This window comes from Sinocyclocheilus rhinocerous, unplaced genomic scaffold (assembly GCF_001515625.1).
Source record: "Sinocyclocheilus rhinocerous isolate Xijiao unplaced genomic scaffold, SAMN03320098_v1.1 scaffold306, whole genome shotgun sequence".
NCBI lineage: Eukaryota > Metazoa > Chordata > Actinopteri > Cypriniformes > Cyprinidae > Sinocyclocheilus > Sinocyclocheilus rhinocerous.
The window spans coordinates 102,803-122,915 of record NW_015662161.1 but is presented as its reverse complement, the minus strand read 5'-3'; the positions used below and the strand labels follow the sequence as shown (position 1 = coordinate 122,915).

Sequence of the window (20,113 nt, the reverse complement as noted above, 5' to 3'; positions counted from 1 at the left end):
GATGCGCTTTCTGCCGTCTCGGTCTCTGTGAACTTGAGCGCGAAACTCCGAAACTCTGTGTATACTTGCCTTACAGACATGAAAAATATATCTATAGAGCGCGAAATGTCTACTTTCAAATGAACCAATTCAAATGGAAAACAAATATTCTCAGATTATGTAATCCATATGAAACATGCATACAGGCGCATCCACTACTGCGGAGATGATGAGTCAGCGTCGCCGACTTCATCTCTTAAACCGAAAGCACTAATTTATCAAAAAATTATTGCAGCCTCCTTACTGTTTTTCACTGATACATTCATAATCCTTACTTCTGCCAGTGTGCTGTGGCAAGCTTTATGCATGTGCTTCAGTGTTTATTAGGCTAGGCAATTAAAGGCGCATTATAATGATTTAAATGGTTTATTAATAAATGTGCGATTAGTCAACTAATGCTTAAAATGACGACTACTAGTCGACCAGAAAAATCAGTAGTCGAGGGCAGCCCTAGTCAGCAGTGTGATTTGAGGTGACTCACCTTCGCTGTGCTGGCTGCCCGCGCTGCCTCCACCGGCTTCAGAGTAGCTGTGAGCTGCATCCGGGAGGGAATGGGCTGGTGGGTACTGGTAAGGGAACGCGGCGGGCCAGGGAGCTTCAGCAGGGTGAAGCAATGGAGCGAGAGTGTCCTGATCAGATGCTCCGCTGGATCCGTCATGGTCATGCAGAGAGAGATGGGCCATGTCTACAATAAAACACAGCCATGTTGATAAGAGTGACAGCACAATGTAAAATAGAATGTACAGTGACTAACGTTAATTTCGTTAACGAAAACTGTGATGAAAAATATTCGTTGACGACAACCTTTTTTTCCATGACTAAGTTGATATGACACTGACATCATCAGAAAATGTGACTACATTAACTTGCAATATCATTGAGTTTTCGTGGGGTTGCCAGATGTCAAGAAATCCCCCCTATCAGAGCTTCTCTCTTAAAAAGGACACATTTTCTGCCCTGTGTTTTACTTTATCTTTGCAACCTGGCAACCATGTGCATGCATTCTCTCTTACACTATGGAAAAGCATTGATTATCTGAAAACATAGACAAACATGCAAGTTAGAATTTAACGAATATTTGAATTGAATATTCTGCCCAAATACAGCCAGTTTGTGTTCTTTTACACTGTTGCTTGCGCTGTTTGCTGTGACTGGCATCAAACCTTGATGAACTGTGAAAAAAACCCAAACACGAATCTCGACTATATTGTTAGCGATGGAGGTTGCTGAATAAAAAAAAAAAAACTATGCCACAAAACAAAATCATCTTGTTGTTGTTTTAATAGAAAGACATGAATACAATTAGGAATTATTGTCAGTGTTTTAACTTTTGAGAGAAGCTTTAGAGTTTTACCAGTTCTCATAATGTAGAGAGCGTGTTTATATTAATGACAATATAATAAACTAGACTAAACAAAAAACAGGACATATTGACTAAATATGTTAAAAACAAAAAAAAAAAGACATTTGACACGGGGCTAAAACTAAATTAAAAAACAGCTGACAAAATGAACACAAACAGTGTTAAAGCTTACTACATTTTCTCTGGGACAAATGAAGTATTAGCCTCTGGTGAGCTAGAAATATACATTTCCCTTGAACGGGACAGGAGTACACTAAACATAGCACTGGAATATTTATACAACTACATACTCAAACAGATAATGACCTTTTTCATAGAATAACTCAAATTCAAATAGCCCTTACTAATGCACAATGAAAGAATGCAGTTGTTTTATTTAAATGTACAATGGACAGGTACCAAATGTAAACTCTGTTAATCCATAGTGTTAAAGGATAAACTGAAAAATTACAATTCTGTCATATATATTTACAAAGTCCTTCTGAACCGAAGTGACACTTTCTTCTGTGGAGCACAACAGGAGATGTTTAGGAGAATCTCTGAGCTGCTCTTTTACATACAATGAATGCATATATAAGCTATTAATCCATGTGACTTTCACACTGGCCTTCGTCGACGCTAGTTCCTTGATATTGGTTTAGTGTGTCTAAGTGGGCAGTTCTAGAAATAAGCTACTAAAACCCTGCCATATGATGGTTTTGTGAGAGGATTGAAATTTAAAGCCATAGCTCTCAAATGGCAAATCACGTGTCGCATATTAAAAACTATAGGACCACTTTTTGACAAAATTCTCATTTGTGACTGAACTGTAGTGGTAAAAGTACTTACTGCCAGAAAGATCTCCAAAGATGTAGTAGCACTGCTCTGAGAAGGTGATTTTGTTGACAGTGTGGCGGATGAAGCCGGCTTTCAACAGGTTGCTGGCATACTTTCGTGCTTCACGGCGATCTGCAAACCCCTCCACGTGATGAAACAACCAGTCAACCACATCAGAGCCTGTAAGACAACATATGCACCAATTATATATAGCAACTCCATCAAGTAGCTTATTTTTCTTCCCTATTGTGATGTCTGAAATTATATGAGTGTAACAAATTATCAAAATGATGAAAAAATAAATAAATAAATGCAGGACGGTGACTTGGTTCTATCCATCAGTTATTGACTGCACTAAAAATGAATGCGAACTTGCAGTCGATGGTTTAAATGGACTACTGTAAAAGACTGGCTAAGTCTGGCATATGGAAATAAGCTACTAAAACCCTGCCATATGATGGTTTTGTGAGAGGATTGAAATTTAAAGCCATAGCTCTCAAATGGCAAATCACGTGTCGCATATTAAAAACTATAGGACCACTTTTTGACAAAATTCTCATTTGTGACTGAACTGTAGTGGTAAAAGTACTTACTGCCAGAAAGATCTCCAAAGATGTAGTAGCACTGCTCTGAAAAGGTGATTTTGTTGACAGTGTGGCGGATGAAGCCGGCTTTCAACAGGTTGCTGGCATACTTTCGTGCTTCACGGCGATCTGCAAACCCCTCCACGTGATGAAACAACCAGTCAACCACATCAGAGCCTGTAAGACAACATATGCACCAATTATATATAGCAACTCCATCAAGTAGCTTATTTTTCTTCCCTATTGTGATGGCTGAAATTATATGAGTGTAACAAATTATCAAAATTATGCAAAAATAAATAAATAAATGCAGGAGGGTGACTTGGTTCTATCCATCAGTTATTGACTGCACTAAAAATGAATGCGAACTTGCAGTCGATGGTTTAAATGGACTACTGTAAAAGACTGGATAAGTCTGGCATATGTCACCAGAGAGAAATCTGTAATTTCACCGGAAGATCGAGTTATGACATAAAAAAAAATAAAAATAAATATATATATATATATATATATGGATGGATCAACTAACACTAAGATCAATAACATGCATTTAAAAAAACATGAATTTTCATTTTACACAGCTCTCTATATCTCTGTAATACCTCGCAATGACATCTTTACCATCCATACAATAATCAACAATAATCCCTCTGCTCCAGCAGCCTGTCATTCAAATAAGATCCCAGCAATTAGCAAACTGTGATACAGAACAGGTGAGTTTGAGTTTTCACCGCAACAAGTTTACAAGGCTTCATTAGAAATCAAGATGAACAATGACAGAGAACTATCTAAACCCTGTTGTTCAAACTAACACAGTACATGTACACAACTTTTATTTGAAAAAAAACTCAACTTCTTCAGTGGTCCTTTGCAGCACTTTAGGTTCTTCTTATCCCATTTTTATAGTGCAAATAATATTTTTTTGAACATTAAAAAAGACTGAGATATATCACTTCAAATCTTGTCCTTCAATGTAGCATTCAAATCTATTATCCTTTGTCAGTGTAAAATGTGTGATTTGAGAGCTTATCAGTGAAAGACAACATCATATGATTTCAATATACGTGCACAATACCTTACAAAGGTTTGGGGTCAGTAAGATTTGATGTTTATGAAAAAAGGCCTCTAATGCTCACCAAGGCTGCATATATTTAATCAAAAATACAGTAAACAGTACTATTGTGAAATATTATTACACTTAACTCTTTTCTATTTGAATGTATTTTAAAATGTAATTTAGTCCTGTGTTGCAAAGCTGGATTTTCAGCATCATTACTCCAGTCTTCAGTGTCACATGATCCTTCAGAAATCATTCTAATATGCTGATTTGCTGCTCAAGAAACATATTATTATTATCAATGTTGAAAACAGTTGTACGGTTTAATATTTTTGAGGATATTTTTTTTAGAAATCAATAGAAAGTTAGAAATTTCACAAATAGGAATCTTTTGTGGCATTCGTATGTAGTCATTTATTCCTTTCTCCAAAGAAAAAAAAAAACTTACCGTCTCTGCTGATGATAGTTTATCTTATGTTGCATTTAATGTGTAAATGAGTGTGTGAGAGGGGAAAAAATGAACACTCACTCCTTGGCAAAGCAAAGCAACTGTTTGGGTTTGGGTCCCAGCATTTGGCCACAGTAAGCGACACAGGTCTGCAAAAAAACAAAATTGGTGCAGCTGTTAACACACTTTTGTTGATAAGCTAAACACATCCCATATAACATGAATGTTTTGTAATATGACTCACCCAGGCTTATGCACGATCTCCCTCAGCACTCGTACCGCATCATCGTTGCACATGTTCTCAAAGTTGATGTCATTCACCTGTGAGAAAAAACAGAAATCTGAACTGATACAACCAGCGTCTGTGTCAGATTCCTATCCTGAACACGTCCTTATCCAGTCCTCACCTGCAGCAGCATGTCACCGGGCTCGATCCGCCCATCGGCCGCCACCGCTCCGCCCTTCATTATGGAGCCGATGTAGATGCCTCCATCACCGCGCTCGTTACTCTGACCGACGATACTGATGCCCAGGAAGTTATATTTCTCTAAATGAGGATAAAGCAAGAGAGACTTATGGCAACTAGTGGACTTTAATAATATATAGCTTTGCACATCTATAATATCATCCTTAGTTCTTATATCAGAGAGAGAGAAAAAAAAAAAGTGCCTTTAATAATTTAATTATACAGCACCAATTTAATTAAAGCAATAAGGCACTCACGGCTGTATTTTATTGTTCATATAATCAGAGTTTCATTAAAAAGCAACAAATAAAACCGTGTAATGCTGACTCACCCATATTTAAAGTGACAGTGATGATATTCAGCGACATAGTGGAGTCAGTGATGCTACTGAAAGATGAAGACTGAAGAAAGAAAGACAAAGATAGTTTTAACACTTATCGTATTAGACACTTAAAGAGCTCTGCCTGCTGTCTCACCCTCTCCATTTGCTGGGCTTTGGGTCTGCGTCTCCGCCGGCGGTGTCGTCTCATTAGCCTGGACGAGCCGCTTTGCTCCGTAACACTGCTGAAACTGCAGAACGGATGTCACAATATGGTGATTACATGAGCTTCCCATTTCAGTTTGTTTTGAGCCACAGCCAATGTGAAACATTATTGATCACTAGGGATAGGAATAAGAAAGAATTAATAGAGATAGTTCACCCAAAAATGAAGATTGTGTCACCCTCATCTCATGTTGTAACTATACCATAATATGAAGATATTTTTAATGAAATCAGAGAGACTTCTGTCACTCCACTGAAAGATTTAACTCCCCCAAAACTTTGACGTTTCCATATGAATCGAGCAGTTTAAACCAACTTTTCTTAAGAGGAATGATTGATTTGTGAAAAACGGATATAATGATGCTGCTGTTTTTCAATGGAGAGTGAAATCTCTCAGATTTCATAAAAATACAGAAGATGAACAAACGTTTATCCTGCAAATGTTTCATTTTAATTTGGCATAATCTTGCATTGGTTACAAGCCTCCACAAGCTTTTATGGTTGCCAGATGTCAAGAGTTTAAATCCCCAAACAGAGCTTTTCTCTTAGGGGTCGTTTACACGACAAAGTTTTCAGCCAAAAACAGGAAACTTTTTATGCGTTTTGCTTGTTCGTTTACAGAGTTTAAATCCCCAAACAGAGCTTTTCTCTTAGGGGTCGTTTACACGACAACGTTTTCAGCCAAAAACAGGAAACTTTTTATGCGTTTTGCTTGTTCGTTTACACGACAACGGCGTTTTGGGAACTGAAAACGCATATTTTTGAAAACGGGTTTCAAAGTGCAAGTTTTCGAAAACGGCACCGTTATTGTTTCCGTGCAAACACCCAATACGGTAATCTTTGAAAACGGTGACGTCATGCACGTGCGTATTACGTGTATGTAGACATGCGCAGTACGTGTCGATTTTAAAGGCAAGCGCGAACAAACATATACAACAACGGCGGAGTACATGGTACTGTTGTTGTTGCTGCCCAAGAGTTTGCTAACGCTTCTTCAGCAAAGTGTGGATTTACTTCACCAATATTACAACCAACAGCGGAGACGCATCATATACAACATATAATCGTCACTTCCCTACAGGTACTGTTTACTAACAAGGTGACAGCGCCAACTACTGGCCTGGCATCCGTTTTCGCAGATATGTGTAAGTGCGAATCGTTTTGAAAACGTTGTCGTGTATACGTGAAACTTTTAAGTTTCGTTAAACATATAAGTTGGAGTTTAGCGATCTTTACGGAGATATTCTGCTCAAACAAAAGTGCAATACAGCAAGTCTATGTTCTTTCATGAGACCATTTGCGCTGTTTGCTGTGAAATCCGCAAAGCGTGCGAGTTGACTTTTTCGGTTGATTTGAGCTTATCTGACATACAAATCAATAACCGTGATTATAGTTTTGAGCAAAATAATCATGATTAACCATTATTGCACAGCCCTATTCAATAAAATATTCAATTTTAGCATTTCCTAATCTTGTCTAATTATTGTTAAACAGCACATCTCCTACCATAAAATGACCAACCCTAACAAAATAGCATTCCCAACCCTATCAATAACATTAATATACATTTATTTTAAACAATTTCCAAAATCTCTATAAACTATGATTACCCACACCTGCTTGTCAAATTGCTCAAGTCAGAGCTCTGAAAAACCTCACTAAACCACTGGGGCTCGCCGTGATTGTAATCATATTGAGCGCACCGGTTTAAGAACGAGACTCACTGGCTGGTGGAGCCGTCATCCGAGTCGAAACAGCTGCTTGATTCCAGTTCACTGCTCATGAGGGAAGAACGGCTGTCACAGATGTCATAACCTCCCAGATCCATGCCTCTGCCGACCCGTGAGTAGCCATTCTGCCTTCCTCCTAGATGAATTACCACTGATATTAATGCTTAGTTGTTCCAAATATGAACTATTCTTACTTTTAAATATGAACCTTTTACTGATAAAACACCATGACATCGTAAGACATGCACAGTGAGATGAGAGTGTTGACACGCACCAGAGTGCTCATGTGAGTGTTTCCTGCGCGATCTGTCCCTCTCCCTCCTGTGTGACACGACCGAATCAGTCTCCGTCTCATCGTCCACACCGTGCCGGCTGCCTGCAGCCTTTGGACTGTGTGCGAGAGAAGATTAAAGAGTACAGAAACAAAAGACTCTGAGAACATGCTCCTTGTTTTGAGTTTTACTGCCAACTTGTGATTCGATCTGATCATTTGTACAACACAGCGTACTGGAAGGACGGGGGTCTGGAATCTCCAATGCCTTGGCTTCTCTCGTGAGACGGTGGCAGCTCGGACTGACTCTCCGCTACTGAGCATCCATCTGAGTGGGAGCCGTCTGATGACACCAGCTACCAAAGAAACAATGATATGCAGTTCACAGTAACCTGAAGTGGTTATATTTGAATCAACACATGGTTAAACACAGTTTCAGCTTATCATTGAGAAAACACCCTTTTTTAAGCAAAATGGTTAATGGGGGTACATCGCAATCTAACATACCTGTACTACAAACTCCTGTCACTGATCTCTCAGTATATAAACTCGCTATATATCCCCTCACTATACAAATATATTACAATACCCTAATCTTCATACATGGCCTATAAAATGGTTCCAGATCCCAAGAGAACTTTTACTATGATGGGTCACGCAACATTTAAAAACAGAGCAATAAAAATGGCAAATTAAAGTGAATGTAAATCTTTTTTTAAAAACAAGACCTTGGTTGTTTTCTTGTATTCATGTTGGTTTCATATGGTTTTACAAAAAAAACTTTATACCATTTTCAAAAAGGTTTACATTTAATGACTCTAAAAATGTCATGTGGTGCAACCGTCAAGTAAAAATTGTGTGTACACCATTTTTCTCATCATCATATTCTTCGGGATAAAAAGTATTTTTTACAAAATCATGAAATATTAATGTATAAATAGCAGTATGTTTTGGGGTGCTGCACCACATGACATTTTGCAACCTGAACTAACCTTGCCTTGTCACTAAAAGCTCAAACTATCTGATATTTTAAGAGACTTATTGACTTTGTCACACAGATATGTATATGTATTTCATCTGTGGAAGGTGTAAGGCTATAAAATATTCATCCAATTGCATCCCTCGGCCCGAGGGCTATGATAGGCTGCACTACCTACCTGTCAACGTATGTATTTGCATGATACGTCATCAGCGCGTTCCATTACGCTATTGTAAAGACGTTTTGCAAAATATCTTTGTTTTTCATAATCAATGAAATAGTGGTGATTCAAAAATATCCCACATTACAAAACGTATCTCACTGTCACGTGAAGCTCTGCTCATGTTCTTGAATACTGCCTGGATCACTGGCAGTTCATCTAAAATTCCAGTCACGTTCATCTCTCCTCTTATTGGTGTGAGGAAATCGGAAGGCCATTTGTACTTACCCCAAAACTGCTTTGTTTAAATAGTAATATATTAATCGTGTGTTTGTTCGTGCATACGCTGTCATTGAGAATGAAAAAGATGTTCTTTGTGGTTGCATGCCATTTAAATATAAAGAGTCGCTCATAAGACAAAGCTTATGCAGCAAACCAAAGTCTTTGATTAGCTGCATAAGACCGAAGTGAACCTTAAGCAGGAATGACTGGCAGACTCTTTGAAAAATACAAATACAGCAGAGCCAGCACTCAAGAGAACCGGGAATGGACTGAATTAAAAGGCTGATCTATTATGCAAGAAACACCAGGGAATTAAGATGCAGGACTAGATGGGATGTGTGCGTGTTTCTGTGCTCACCCAGCAAATCACACGGCCATTGTAACAGGGAAGCTTTGCATTGTCGTCGGCGATTTCCTCCTTGACCACCCTGCAGAGAAAAAAAATCAGAACAGACAGGTCTTGTTTTCCAACCACAGTCTGTGTGCGAACTGCAAAAAAGAAAGCTCAGCTTTAGAGATCCCCAGAGTGTCTGGCTGGGAATAAATTAGAATACGTAAATGAGACAATGCCATTAGATGAAAGAAAGGACGGGTTGGATCAGAAAGGCATAAATCAGATAAACATGCACACACACGTGCTCACAGAACACACAAAGGACTGAACGCAGGGAGACTCCAGCAGATAAGATCCCAAACTCATGAATTCAAAGATATTTCAGCTGTACAAGATGTACCACTAGAAAGTTGAGTTTGCGAATCTGTATGAAAAGACCTGTTTGTTCAAATGCTCATATGTAAAACTAGCACAAGCTTACATCATTTACAACCAACAAGATTGTAACATGACACTCTGAAACAGATCATTTAGATTCCACTATCAGTTTGTAAAACATACCACAAAAATGTGTATACATAAATGCCATGAGGCAAACAATAAATCAGGTTTCCCACTCTTTATGACCATTACATTTCCATGACTTTTTAATTGTATTTTTTTTATTCCTATACAGGATATCAGGTACCAATGCTTGAAAATTAAATAATCCTGTGGTGTGGTCAAAAGCACAAATATTCCATGCTTGCTCTGAATTATCATATACACTATCGTGCAAAACTTTCATTTAGCAAGGATGCATTAAACTGAAAGTAACAAAAAGGATTTTTACACGGACACAAAAGATTTCTATTTCACTGTTCTTTTGAACGTTCTACTCATACAAGAAATCATGGTTTCCCAACAAAACAAAAAAATTCTACACTGATAATAATCATGAGCAGCAAATCAGCATATTAGAATGATTTCTGAAGGATCACGTGACACTGAAGACTGGAGTAACGATGCTGAAAATTTAGATCTGCATCACAGGAATAAATTACTTTTTAATGTATTAAATTAGACAACCCCTATTCTGAATTGCAATACTATTTCACAAAATTACAGTTTTTACTATATTTTTGATCAAATAAATGCAGCCGTGGTGAGCATAAGATACCTCTTTTTAAACATATAAATAAATCTTACTGACCCCAATTAATATGTACTATTTTCACAATTTGAGTTGAATTACTGAAATAAATGAACTTTTCCACGACATTCTAATTTATTGAGATGCACCTGTATAGTATAGTTGGATCATGCAGTATAGTGTCAACTTTTAAAAAGTGAAATATCCTTTACAAACCAAGGGACGAGTCAAAATTATTTTCTGTGGTATTCAAAACCATGCTACAGATGCTTAATATTTTAAAACCAGATTATTTCGTTATTCTATACTACCCGTTTTTAACATAAACTACCCATTTTGATGTGCACTGCACACAGCAAAAAAAAAAAAAAAAAAGTATTAATTTACAAACACTCTAATCCAATAACGGCATTTAAAAATGTGTAAAAAGACCCTTTGTTGTGTTGACAGACATGTAAAACATCAATAGAGACAGATTCAATTGAGCTATTCATTTCCATTTGGCAGAAATCTGAGGCTGCCCTTCAATGACAAACATCTTTAAGCTTTTAATGAACTTTTTTGAAGGGGAGTTAAAGGGAGGGGAACGGGACGATCAAACTACAACATATTTCACTGGGGAAGGTTGTAAAGCTGCCAGCGCTGAAGCGATCAGGGCATTCCACAGTCACTGCCTGCAGTTGTTCCAAGTCAACATTCTTTGGCCTAATGCAACAGACAGACAAGATAAGAACACTAGCCAGCACTCCAAATGAGACTTATTCACAAGCTAGGGGTTAGTTTAAAGATACAGGTAACACTATATATAATGCACTTTTAAACCGGAACACAAATATGAAGCCACGTTTCACAACATTTCCAGTTACTTCAATCAACGTACAAGTAACTATTGGCCCATCAAGCACAATATATTGTAATAATGCCGGTATATAAAGAAAAAGCCCAAAAAAGTCCATCTCAAAGTCAATTTGTTTTCATGAGCTTTCGAACTAGTCATGATGATTGACAAATGATTTCTTATTTTATTTATAAGTCAATCTAGAGATATTGCTGGCCAGATTTTAATTCATCTATTTGATGATCATACTGTAATATATGAAATACACATTATCTCCAATAAGACATTCCAAACACTACCTTGCAAGCACGTTTTACTCTTTACAAGCACTCACGACTAGTAATATCCAATCAAGTATATGTTAAACGCAAAGCAAGGCTTGAAAAAATTATATTTCTTAAGTATAATTTCCATGCTGTACCTCACTTTAAAATCCCCTGATATTTCCAGGTTTTCCATGACCTGGCAACCCTGGTCTACTCATCCAAATATACAAGGTCTGCTTTTAAAGGCCTAAATAAGAGGTAAGAGAGTTCACATGAACTCCAAAGGAATGGAAACCGTGGAAAAGTGAGTCTATGGCTAATGACCAAGACCACACCATAAATAACGTTAAACGCGTCCAAAATTCCATAGAAACGCACCTCGAATGTTTTCATCATTTTGGGGGGGATGTTGGGTTTTGGGGACATATGGCCGCTGAACAGCGCATGCGCACTGCACATTCAAATCGATTCCACTGTACTTCTGTGCTTTTGAATCGAGGTGGAACATTCCTCAAAGTGTTAGTTAAACGGTTCAGTTTCGGCGATACTCGCTCATAAATGTTCTGACGCGGAGGTGCTTTGTGAAAAAAAAAAGAAAATACTCTAGGAACCGGATCTGAACACAATAAGCATAAAGAAACCCCAAAACCAAGAATGCTTTTTGTGTAGTCATGGTAATTTAGACTGACGCTGAAGAACATTCAAGAAGAAAGGATCCTAAACTACTCCCTGCTGTGATACTTTGACTGTGGTCACCAACCATTCACTAACTAACTACCTAACTAACTAACTGCACCCCAAAGCTCGTACCGACAGGCCAAAAGCCATATTTGAGAGTAATCCAGCCTTAAAATGGATGCCGTCGTCAATTGAACAGCACCTAACATTCACCCCTGCTGAACCCCGCACACACACACTGTTCATTTGACTGCTTTCACACACAGTTGTGTCCAACACAACTAATAAAAGACATTATATCAGCCTCTGAAAAATCACGGCAGTCGATCCACGATCCAAACAAGGAGAGAAAATGTGCGAAGACCTGGAATTGTGCGTTAAACCCGAGAAATACATGCAGAAGTGCGAAGAAAACTAATGTGCGGTAGGCTCACCCAAAGTCATCGTCCATAGATTTAAAGAAAAACTTGTAGTTTGGTTTCTTGAGGGCATTTTTCAGGTCCAAAAGGGTGACCCTTTCGGCAGGGATGGGCAGTTTGACCAGGTATGGAGTTTCCTGGTCGTCGAGATGGTAGATAACTTTAGTCTCCCCCATTGCAGACCGCTGGGGAGAAGTGAACGGCGGTCATCCAGCGCAGGGGCTCCCCTGATGCCCCTCCAGAGTGGGCTTTTGCTCGCTTTCACCCGCCAGTTGACTTTTTTGTTAATCCCGTTCTTTCTTTCTTTCTTTGCTTCCTTGCCTTCCCCCGGAGTTCCCAGGAATCTTCTCTATCAGCGCGAATATTCCATGAGCTGATGGGTTTGAAAGGCGATTAATGACCCATACTCTTATTCACTGCGTCCCGCCTGTTGAGAACGGAGGATAGTGCGTGAAATGTGTGATAAAGAAGCTTATTTTAGTCAGGAATGCCGTGGTTTCTCGGAGAGCTTCCCTGTGCTCTCCTTACAGAGGGTTTTGTATTGCTTTCATTGACACCGAATGCCCGGGGAAACGCGCTCCCTCTAGCGGAGAGGGGTGGTAGGTGTGGGGAAAAAAGTTACTTGGGGTCATTCTACTGAAAGAATGCCATTTGGAGAGTGGGGTAAACGGGGCCGCTTACCTACTTTGTCCTCTAGGCAAGGAGAATGTATCTAAATATATTTCAATGTCTAATATCAACTAGAATCACATACATACAGCTAAAAAACAGCACTTCTGAAAAAAGGTGTTCCAGTGACACAACATGCCCTGAGTAAACTGTGTCATGTCCAGAGGAGAAGTCATGAAGTATGTCATTGAAGTACATAGGAATAATTTAAATTCCAAATAAAGATGATAACACAATAACTGTTTAAGCAATAGTTACAATTTAAGCGTTATCCCTTTCTAAAATCTTATTTTACGTATCATTCAACTTTACTATAATATATCAACAAAAAAGCAGAGATTTAATTTCTTAGAATATTTCAATGTAGTGAAACTTTTTATATATATATATATATATTTCGGTTTCTAATAGCTAGACAAAACAATTATAAAATCCTTTAGTGAACTAAAAGAAAACCTAAGACATTATTCCACGTAATCAAAATTTTAGTGAACATTGCTGGGTGGATTACTTACAAATTATGATGAAAACTGTAGTCAGTAGTTTCATTTAGATCACTCAATTTAGCTAATGCATTTGGACTTCTTTTAGATTTCTTGAGATTTAATTTCTTAGAATATTTCAATGTAGTGAAACTTTTTATATATATATATATATATTTCGGTTTCTAATAGCTAGACAAAACAATTATAAAATCCTTTAGTGAACTAAAAGAAAACCTAAGACATTATTATTCCACGTAATCAAAATTTTAGTGAACAGTGCTGGGTGGATTACTTACAAATTATGATGAAAACTTTAGTCAGTAGTTTCATTTAGATCACTCAGTTTAGCTAATGCATTTGGACTTCTTTTAGATTTCTTATTATGGCCTAACATTTGAATGGGATTATTGTTATTAAAGAGAAATCAAATATATTCAATTTTTTTGTGAAATGCATTAAACATTACATTACTTAAAGGTTTAAAAATAACTGTATTCTGAATACGAGCATTTTAAAATGTAATAGAATCTAATTACAAGTGCTACATTTTTGGAATCTGATTGCATAATTCAGATTACATGTAATCAGTTACTACCCAGCACTGTTAGTGAAATATGAAAAGTAACAAACGTAATGAATTTTGTTTAATAAAATCTAAATATATGAAGATAAAAGCTAGCATTTTGTTATATTCCCTCTTATTTGTTTTTGCGTTTGCTGGTACACATCTGCACAATCTACCACACCTTAATGAAACCATTTGTATCTCTTGATAAAACCCAACCTGTATATAGATCACATTAAAGTAGGTTAGATAAAATCAGAGACGATACAATGACTTGACCTGGTTTATAATCACTGTGGTTTGCAGGCATATTTGTCTTCTGTATCATATAACACTGCCAAGTCACATGGTGATAACACCAGGGAAATGCTCATAGGCATTATTCACATCAAATGCTCATATAAATTCCCAGAATGTCCTTTAAATGTAACTTTTTTTCACACAGTGTAATTTGTGGATTTCCCCTCGCGTTTTTCAGGAGTACAGAAAACTGTCAGATCTTTATCCACTGTAATATATTTTATTCATACCCGTGATGTGCAATCCTATAATCCAAGAGACTGCGAAATATTTGTCAGGTGACCATATATCAAAAGGGTCATGGCTATCTGAGATATGCACATGAGAAAAATCATTTGTAATGCTAAAAACAATGCTAAAGACAACGCAAGTGAAAAGTGGAACAACTATTTCTAATGTGGAAACTGAGAAAAGTTTGGACTATTTACTTTTTATGCCGTGTACCACAAAACATTTAAACTGATTTTCAAGAGACCAAAAAACATCCACATACAAAAGACAAGACTGTTAAGCAGAAGGTTTTATTTATAAAAGAATGTAGTGCAGATTCACAAATCTCGCAGAAAACAGCATCTGGAAGAGAACAACAAGAAATATTAAGCCACAGGAACACAGCATGAACATATGAATGCTGAAAATCTAGCAATGTGCACAGCTCTACACTGTAAAAAATTTACGGTAAAAAAACGTCAGCTGTGGTTGCCGGAATTTAACTGTATACTACCGTAAAATTAATGTCCAATACAGTTTTTCACCGTATATAGTAGGGGAATTTACCGTTAACCATTTAACAGGTTTTTACTGTAGCATTTTTACAGTCTTTTACCGTTAAATTCACGGTTATTTTTTACAGTGTATAAATCAAGTCAGCCCTTATTGAACTCAAATTCACGCACGCAACACTTCTGCAAAGCAGCAAAAGAGGGAACCGTTTTAAAAATAGTTGGTAAAACTCACCTCACACGCCACTAGTCCTTGAATGCTGGGATCACTCCTTGGTGAATATAGACCCTTTATAATAGACAGGATGACACGGAATTAGCATTAAGCTTTGCATTTTTATGGATTACATCATCATGTAGTAAAATGCATCATCGATTGTTGATGTCCATAACATGACACTTTTGAAAGGCACAGATGTAAACGCCTTTCATCAGCCACCTCATGTATTAATGTCTGCCCTAGTTGACACCACATTCATCTGAACAGCAATGAACAGGTAACACATAAGGCATGATTAGCTTCACTCTAGCTGTACTAAAACTTCTTTTTAAACACTTAAGAGAATTGAAAATGTTCATAGCTGCATACCAGGTGTCATGTAACCCTGACCCTGCTCACCTGAAATGATAGAATATGATTGTTAAAGCATGCACACAAATGATCAAGTCATGAATGTAGATAATTGTGAACACTGTTCTTGTCATAGCACAAGCAAGAGGAACAATTAGAGTGTTCTCTCATAAATTAGACTATTTCAAGATTTATTGTGCGCCTTAGTTGACACCACATTCATCTAAAGGAAAATGAATGGGCAACACAAAGGCAAGACAGAGAACCGTATATCTAGTATAACTTGCATTCTAATGGAACTAGCTTCACTTTATTCTATTTTTTCAATAACTGTATTTAAAATCAGCTGTTGATGCAAATTCTTACAAAATGTAGATTCACACCTCATGGGGTCAACACGTGACACGGTGCACCAGCCATTTCCTGCTGCTTTCAATGTAATGCTGGGGGAAAATAATAATAATAATAATATCAGCAAATAATGAACTGTACTTGCAAAAATGAAAACCACGAGAGCAACAATAATCTTTAAAAATCCAGTGCTGAGGTACGTTTGATTACATATTTAATGATTAGCTTCACTCTAGCTGTACTAAAACTTCTTTTTAAACACTTAAGAGAATTGAAAATGTTCATAGCTGCATACCAGGTGTCATGTAACCCTGACCCTGCTCACCTGAAATGATAGAATATGATTGTTAAAGCATGCACACAAATGATCAAGTCATGAATGTAGATAATTGTGAACACTGTTCTTGTCATAGCACAAGCAAGAGGAACAATTAGAGTGTTCTCTCATAAATTAGACTATTTCAAGATTTATTGTGCGCCTTAGTTGACACCACATTCATCTAAAGGAAAATGAATGGGCAACACAAAGGCAAGACAGAGAACCGTATATCTAGTATAACTTGCATTCTAATGGAACTAGCTTCACTTTATTCTATTTTTTCAATAACTGTATTTAAAATCAGCTGTTGATGCAAATTCTTACAAAATGTAGATTCACACCTCATGGGGTCAACACGTGACACGGTGCACCAGCCATTTCCTGCTGCTTTCAATGTAATGCTGGGGGAAAATAATAATAATAATATCAGCAAATAATGAACTGTACTTGCAAAAATGAAAACCACGAGAGCAACAATAATCTTTAAAAATCCAATGCTGAGGTACGTTTGATTACATATTTAATAGAATATTCCAAGCTGCTCAAGAGTCACAGATAAGCCATTTTTAAATGTGACAACAGAAAGATTTATTTGCACGAGTATCTAAAATAAACGGGGAATATTTGAAGAACGACGACTGGACAGCATTCAACGGGCTATTCCACAAAACGAAATCCTCCATTTTCATAATCGTACCACTAAAAGTAAACATTTACTATAAAACCTGCTCATGTACAAATAACATTCACTACTTACCCACATGCTACACAATGAAGCCGTCTTTACCGCTTTAAGAGCGCATGATGACACTCGCTTTCACTTACTCATCTCCACGTGGACAGGCAACCAGAAAAGTCCTTCAGGAGGAATGAAGGACCCAGTGCAGGCGACTGAGAAAATGCCTGAGCGCAATTACTTAAACGTGCTTCCTCAACCTACACAAGCAATCAAAGTTTATACTTATTCATCATTATATCTATTTTCCACATTTTATAAATAATGGATTTGTCTAGATTACAACTCTGCACACGGTTCACTCTCAACCAACTGAGGTCTTTTTTTAAACAGTGCATAACAGTAAATTATATATTCTGATTTTCCAGTATAATCCATAAAAAAATAAATAAAATAAAATTGTTAATAATTTCAAAAGTAATTATAGGCACGATTTATATATTTTTATATATTTGTATTTAACACAATTTCATACAAGTTAATTCTAACAGAAAAAGTACATTAGAATAAAAATTGTATACGACTAGAAAATAATTTTAAGGCTTTAACCTTGAGCATTCAACAAGGGGTTGGTGAAGGGTCTGTAAAGGAAAACCACTGACACTGACAAAAAAATAAATAGAATTTGCTTAAACTATTCCAACGAGATTTTTAACGTTCAAATCTGAATGAACATTAAAATGACAGTCTGGCAAAAAATGAAAATGCTATCACTATTTAATTTACCCTCATGTCACGACTCACGTAACATAAAAGATATTTTGAGAAATGTTCCAGTATTTATTTGTTTTTTTGTTACCAAGAGAGTCACTGGGTTGGCTGATCGTCAAGGTGGGAATCGTGATAATCATGAAAAACTTTTTCAATTATACCAGGAAAGTATATAAAATGAAAAAAAAAAAAAAAAAAAAAGAGTTATTTGCATTTGTATTTACGGAGCCCCTAAAGGGACATGGTGGCGGAAAAAAATCAGATTGAGTGAAAAAATTTGGGGTGGGAGGAAAAAATATTTGTCAGATTTTTTGCGTTCTCTCGCAAAACTTTTGCGTTCCCTCGCAAAACGCAAATATCTTTTGCGAGAGAACGCAAAAGTTTTGCGAGGGAACGCAAAGTTTCTCGAGGGAACGCAAAAGTTTTGCGAGAGAACGCAAAAAAAAATTTCCTCCCACCCCTAATTTTTTTTCCACCACCATGTCCCTTTAGGGGCTCCGTATTACATTTAATAACACTCTCAACGGATAAATAGCGATCCTACTTTTAACATGCGGGGACGATGGTAGGACTTTTATTTTGAAACTCCATGGTTTTGCTGCCATCTTGGAGCCGAATTAAGTTGATCCCAGTCTCTTTTGTGGCTCCTGTCAAATCGGAACTGAAGGTCTGAGATCACGAACACAGAGACATTTAAACCGCGAGACACTTCGGCTCCTGTCAGACCTCGACCTAAAGAAACACAAACGTTCAAAACCCCTTTAACACGATCTAAGCGAATAACTGCACTAAAACACAAGGGTAAGCAGCTAATGAGTGTTCATGTCTGTATATGCGTCCTAAAGATAATCAACAAGAGCCAGCTGGTGTGTAGTGTTGCTTGACATGCGAGCTCAAAACGTTATGTTTATCAAGTTAGCTGTTTGGTTGAGTAGTTGAACTATACTGTCACTTTTTGAGACACTCCCACTGTTATTTCATACTGTATAAAAACCTCTATTCCAGTGGTTTGTTATGTTTTTCTCTGAACTAACTTCATGCCAGGAATGTGGAGCATTATAACGGACGGTGGCCCTGTCTGTGAACTAATGATAATTTTTGTGACCCTTGCATTATATTATATACACTCTCGCACAGCTGGGATTGCACTTAATAGTGTGTGCACTTAATTCGGACTCTGTGCTCTTAGATAAGAGAGAAATAATGGGATTGTGTTTGTATTATAACCTAAAGTGCTGATCTGTCTTCATCTCCTTGTCGTCCTAATGCTAGTGTGTGCTCTGAAACATGAGCTGGCCTTAGTTTAGTTTGTTTATATCAGTGCCAGATCTCAAAGCAGGGTCGTATTTAGTTGATGAGTCAGTTATGAGTGTGCTATAATGGATGTAATGTTGTTTTCGGGTCACATTCCTCACCTTTTGCTTCATTCACTCATGCATTCACCCTGATAAGACGCAAGGCTCTGTGTTTAGATGAAGGAATGAGGAAGGGTTTCCATGGGCTTGTTCTGGAAATCTGTGTTGCTGTTGACCTGAGCTCAGTTTTTTAATGTACTTTTTTGCAATCTTGACTGTATGGACTGTTTTTTCCCCACCTTTTCATGAAGAAATGGCTAACTTCTATGAATACCTGTTTCCACCACAGGATGAAAAACAAATAATTGTGATTTTTTTTTTTTTTTTACTTCACAAGTCATCAATTTCTCTCATAGTTTTCCATTTGAATTTAACTTTTTTATTTTTAATTCCATAGTGGAAACCAAAAAACAGAACTGTGATATGTAAACTCCAAATTCTGAGAAAAAAGTCAAAATTTCAAGATATAAACTCAGAATTCTGTGTTCTTTTCTCTGAGTTTACCTCTCATAATTAAGACCTATTTTTTATTCAGAATTGTGAGTTTACATCTCATAATTCAGACTTGCATTTCTGAGCTGTTGAATTTGTACATATATATATATTAGTGCTGTCAAACGATTAATCGCGATTAATCGCATCCAAAATAAAAGTTTTTGTTTACATAATATATGCGTGTATTCTGTGTACATTTATTGTGTATATATAAATACAAACACATGCATGTATGTATTTAATAAAAATATGTTATGTTTATATATTAAATTTATATATAATATAAAATATAAGAATATAAATATATAAATGTATATACATGTAAATATTTTCAAAATATATACTGTATGTGTATATTTATATACATAATAATGTGCACACACATATTATGCAAACAAAAACTTTTATTTTGGATGCAATTAATCGTT

At 36.8% G+C, this 20,113-nt stretch overlaps 2 protein-coding genes and 2 long non-coding RNA genes across 5 annotated transcripts in view; 1 reads left to right on the top strand and 3 right to left on the bottom strand.

The window, feature by feature from the left end:
• dvl3a (dishevelled segment polarity protein 3a) overlaps positions 1-12,997 on the bottom strand; it is a 17,076-nt gene extending 4,079 nt beyond the window's left edge. The window contains exons 1-13 of the mRNA XM_016537357.1: positions 12,422-12,997; positions 9,098-9,167; positions 7,556-7,674; positions 7,322-7,437; positions 7,042-7,183; positions 5,250-5,343; positions 5,105-5,174; positions 4,715-4,854; positions 4,552-4,628; positions 4,389-4,456; positions 2,812-2,979; positions 2,231-2,398; positions 521-724 (exon numbers count right to left, since the gene is read on the bottom strand). Coding sequence (XP_016392843.1) covers positions 521-724; positions 2,231-2,398; positions 2,812-2,979; positions 4,389-4,456; positions 4,552-4,628; positions 4,715-4,854; positions 5,105-5,174; positions 5,250-5,343; positions 7,042-7,183; positions 7,322-7,437; positions 7,556-7,674; positions 9,098-9,167; positions 12,422-12,582 — 1,597 coding nt within the window. The 5' untranslated portion in view covers positions 12,583-12,997. The remainder of the gene's footprint in view (positions 1-520; positions 725-2,230; positions 2,399-2,811; positions 2,980-4,388; positions 4,457-4,551; positions 4,629-4,714; positions 4,855-5,104; positions 5,175-5,249; positions 5,344-7,041; positions 7,184-7,321; positions 7,438-7,555; positions 7,675-9,097; positions 9,168-12,421) is intronic.
• A 1,911-nt stretch (positions 12,998-14,908) lies between these two features.
• On the bottom strand, positions 14,909-16,208 carry LOC107727509 (uncharacterized). The gene is made up of 4 exons (XR_001638367.1): positions 16,102-16,208; positions 15,737-15,766; positions 15,383-15,436; positions 14,909-14,998 (listed from the first exon to the last, which is right to left on the bottom strand). It is a non-coding gene; the product is annotated as an uncharacterized LOC107727509 (long non-coding RNA).
• Positions 16,209-16,297: 89 nt separating this feature from the next.
• On the bottom strand, positions 16,298-17,286 carry LOC107727508 (uncharacterized). 2 transcript variants are annotated; one of them, XR_001638365.1, is made up of 3 exons: positions 17,146-17,286; positions 16,713-16,789; positions 16,298-16,394 (listed from the first exon to the last, which is right to left on the bottom strand). It is a non-coding gene; the product is annotated as an uncharacterized LOC107727508 (long non-coding RNA). The 2 variants fall into 2 exon arrangements; XR_001638366.1 differs by having other exon boundaries at positions 16,730-16,789.
• A 1,180-nt stretch (positions 17,287-18,466) lies between these two features.
• The window catches only part of pcyt1aa (phosphate cytidylyltransferase 1A, choline a), a 13,489-nt gene continuing 11,842 nt past the window's right edge, over positions 18,467-20,113 (top strand). The window contains exon 1 of the mRNA XM_016537418.1: positions 18,467-18,636. The gene's annotated coding sequence lies outside the window, so the exon portion shown is untranslated. The remainder of the gene's footprint in view (positions 18,637-20,113) is intronic.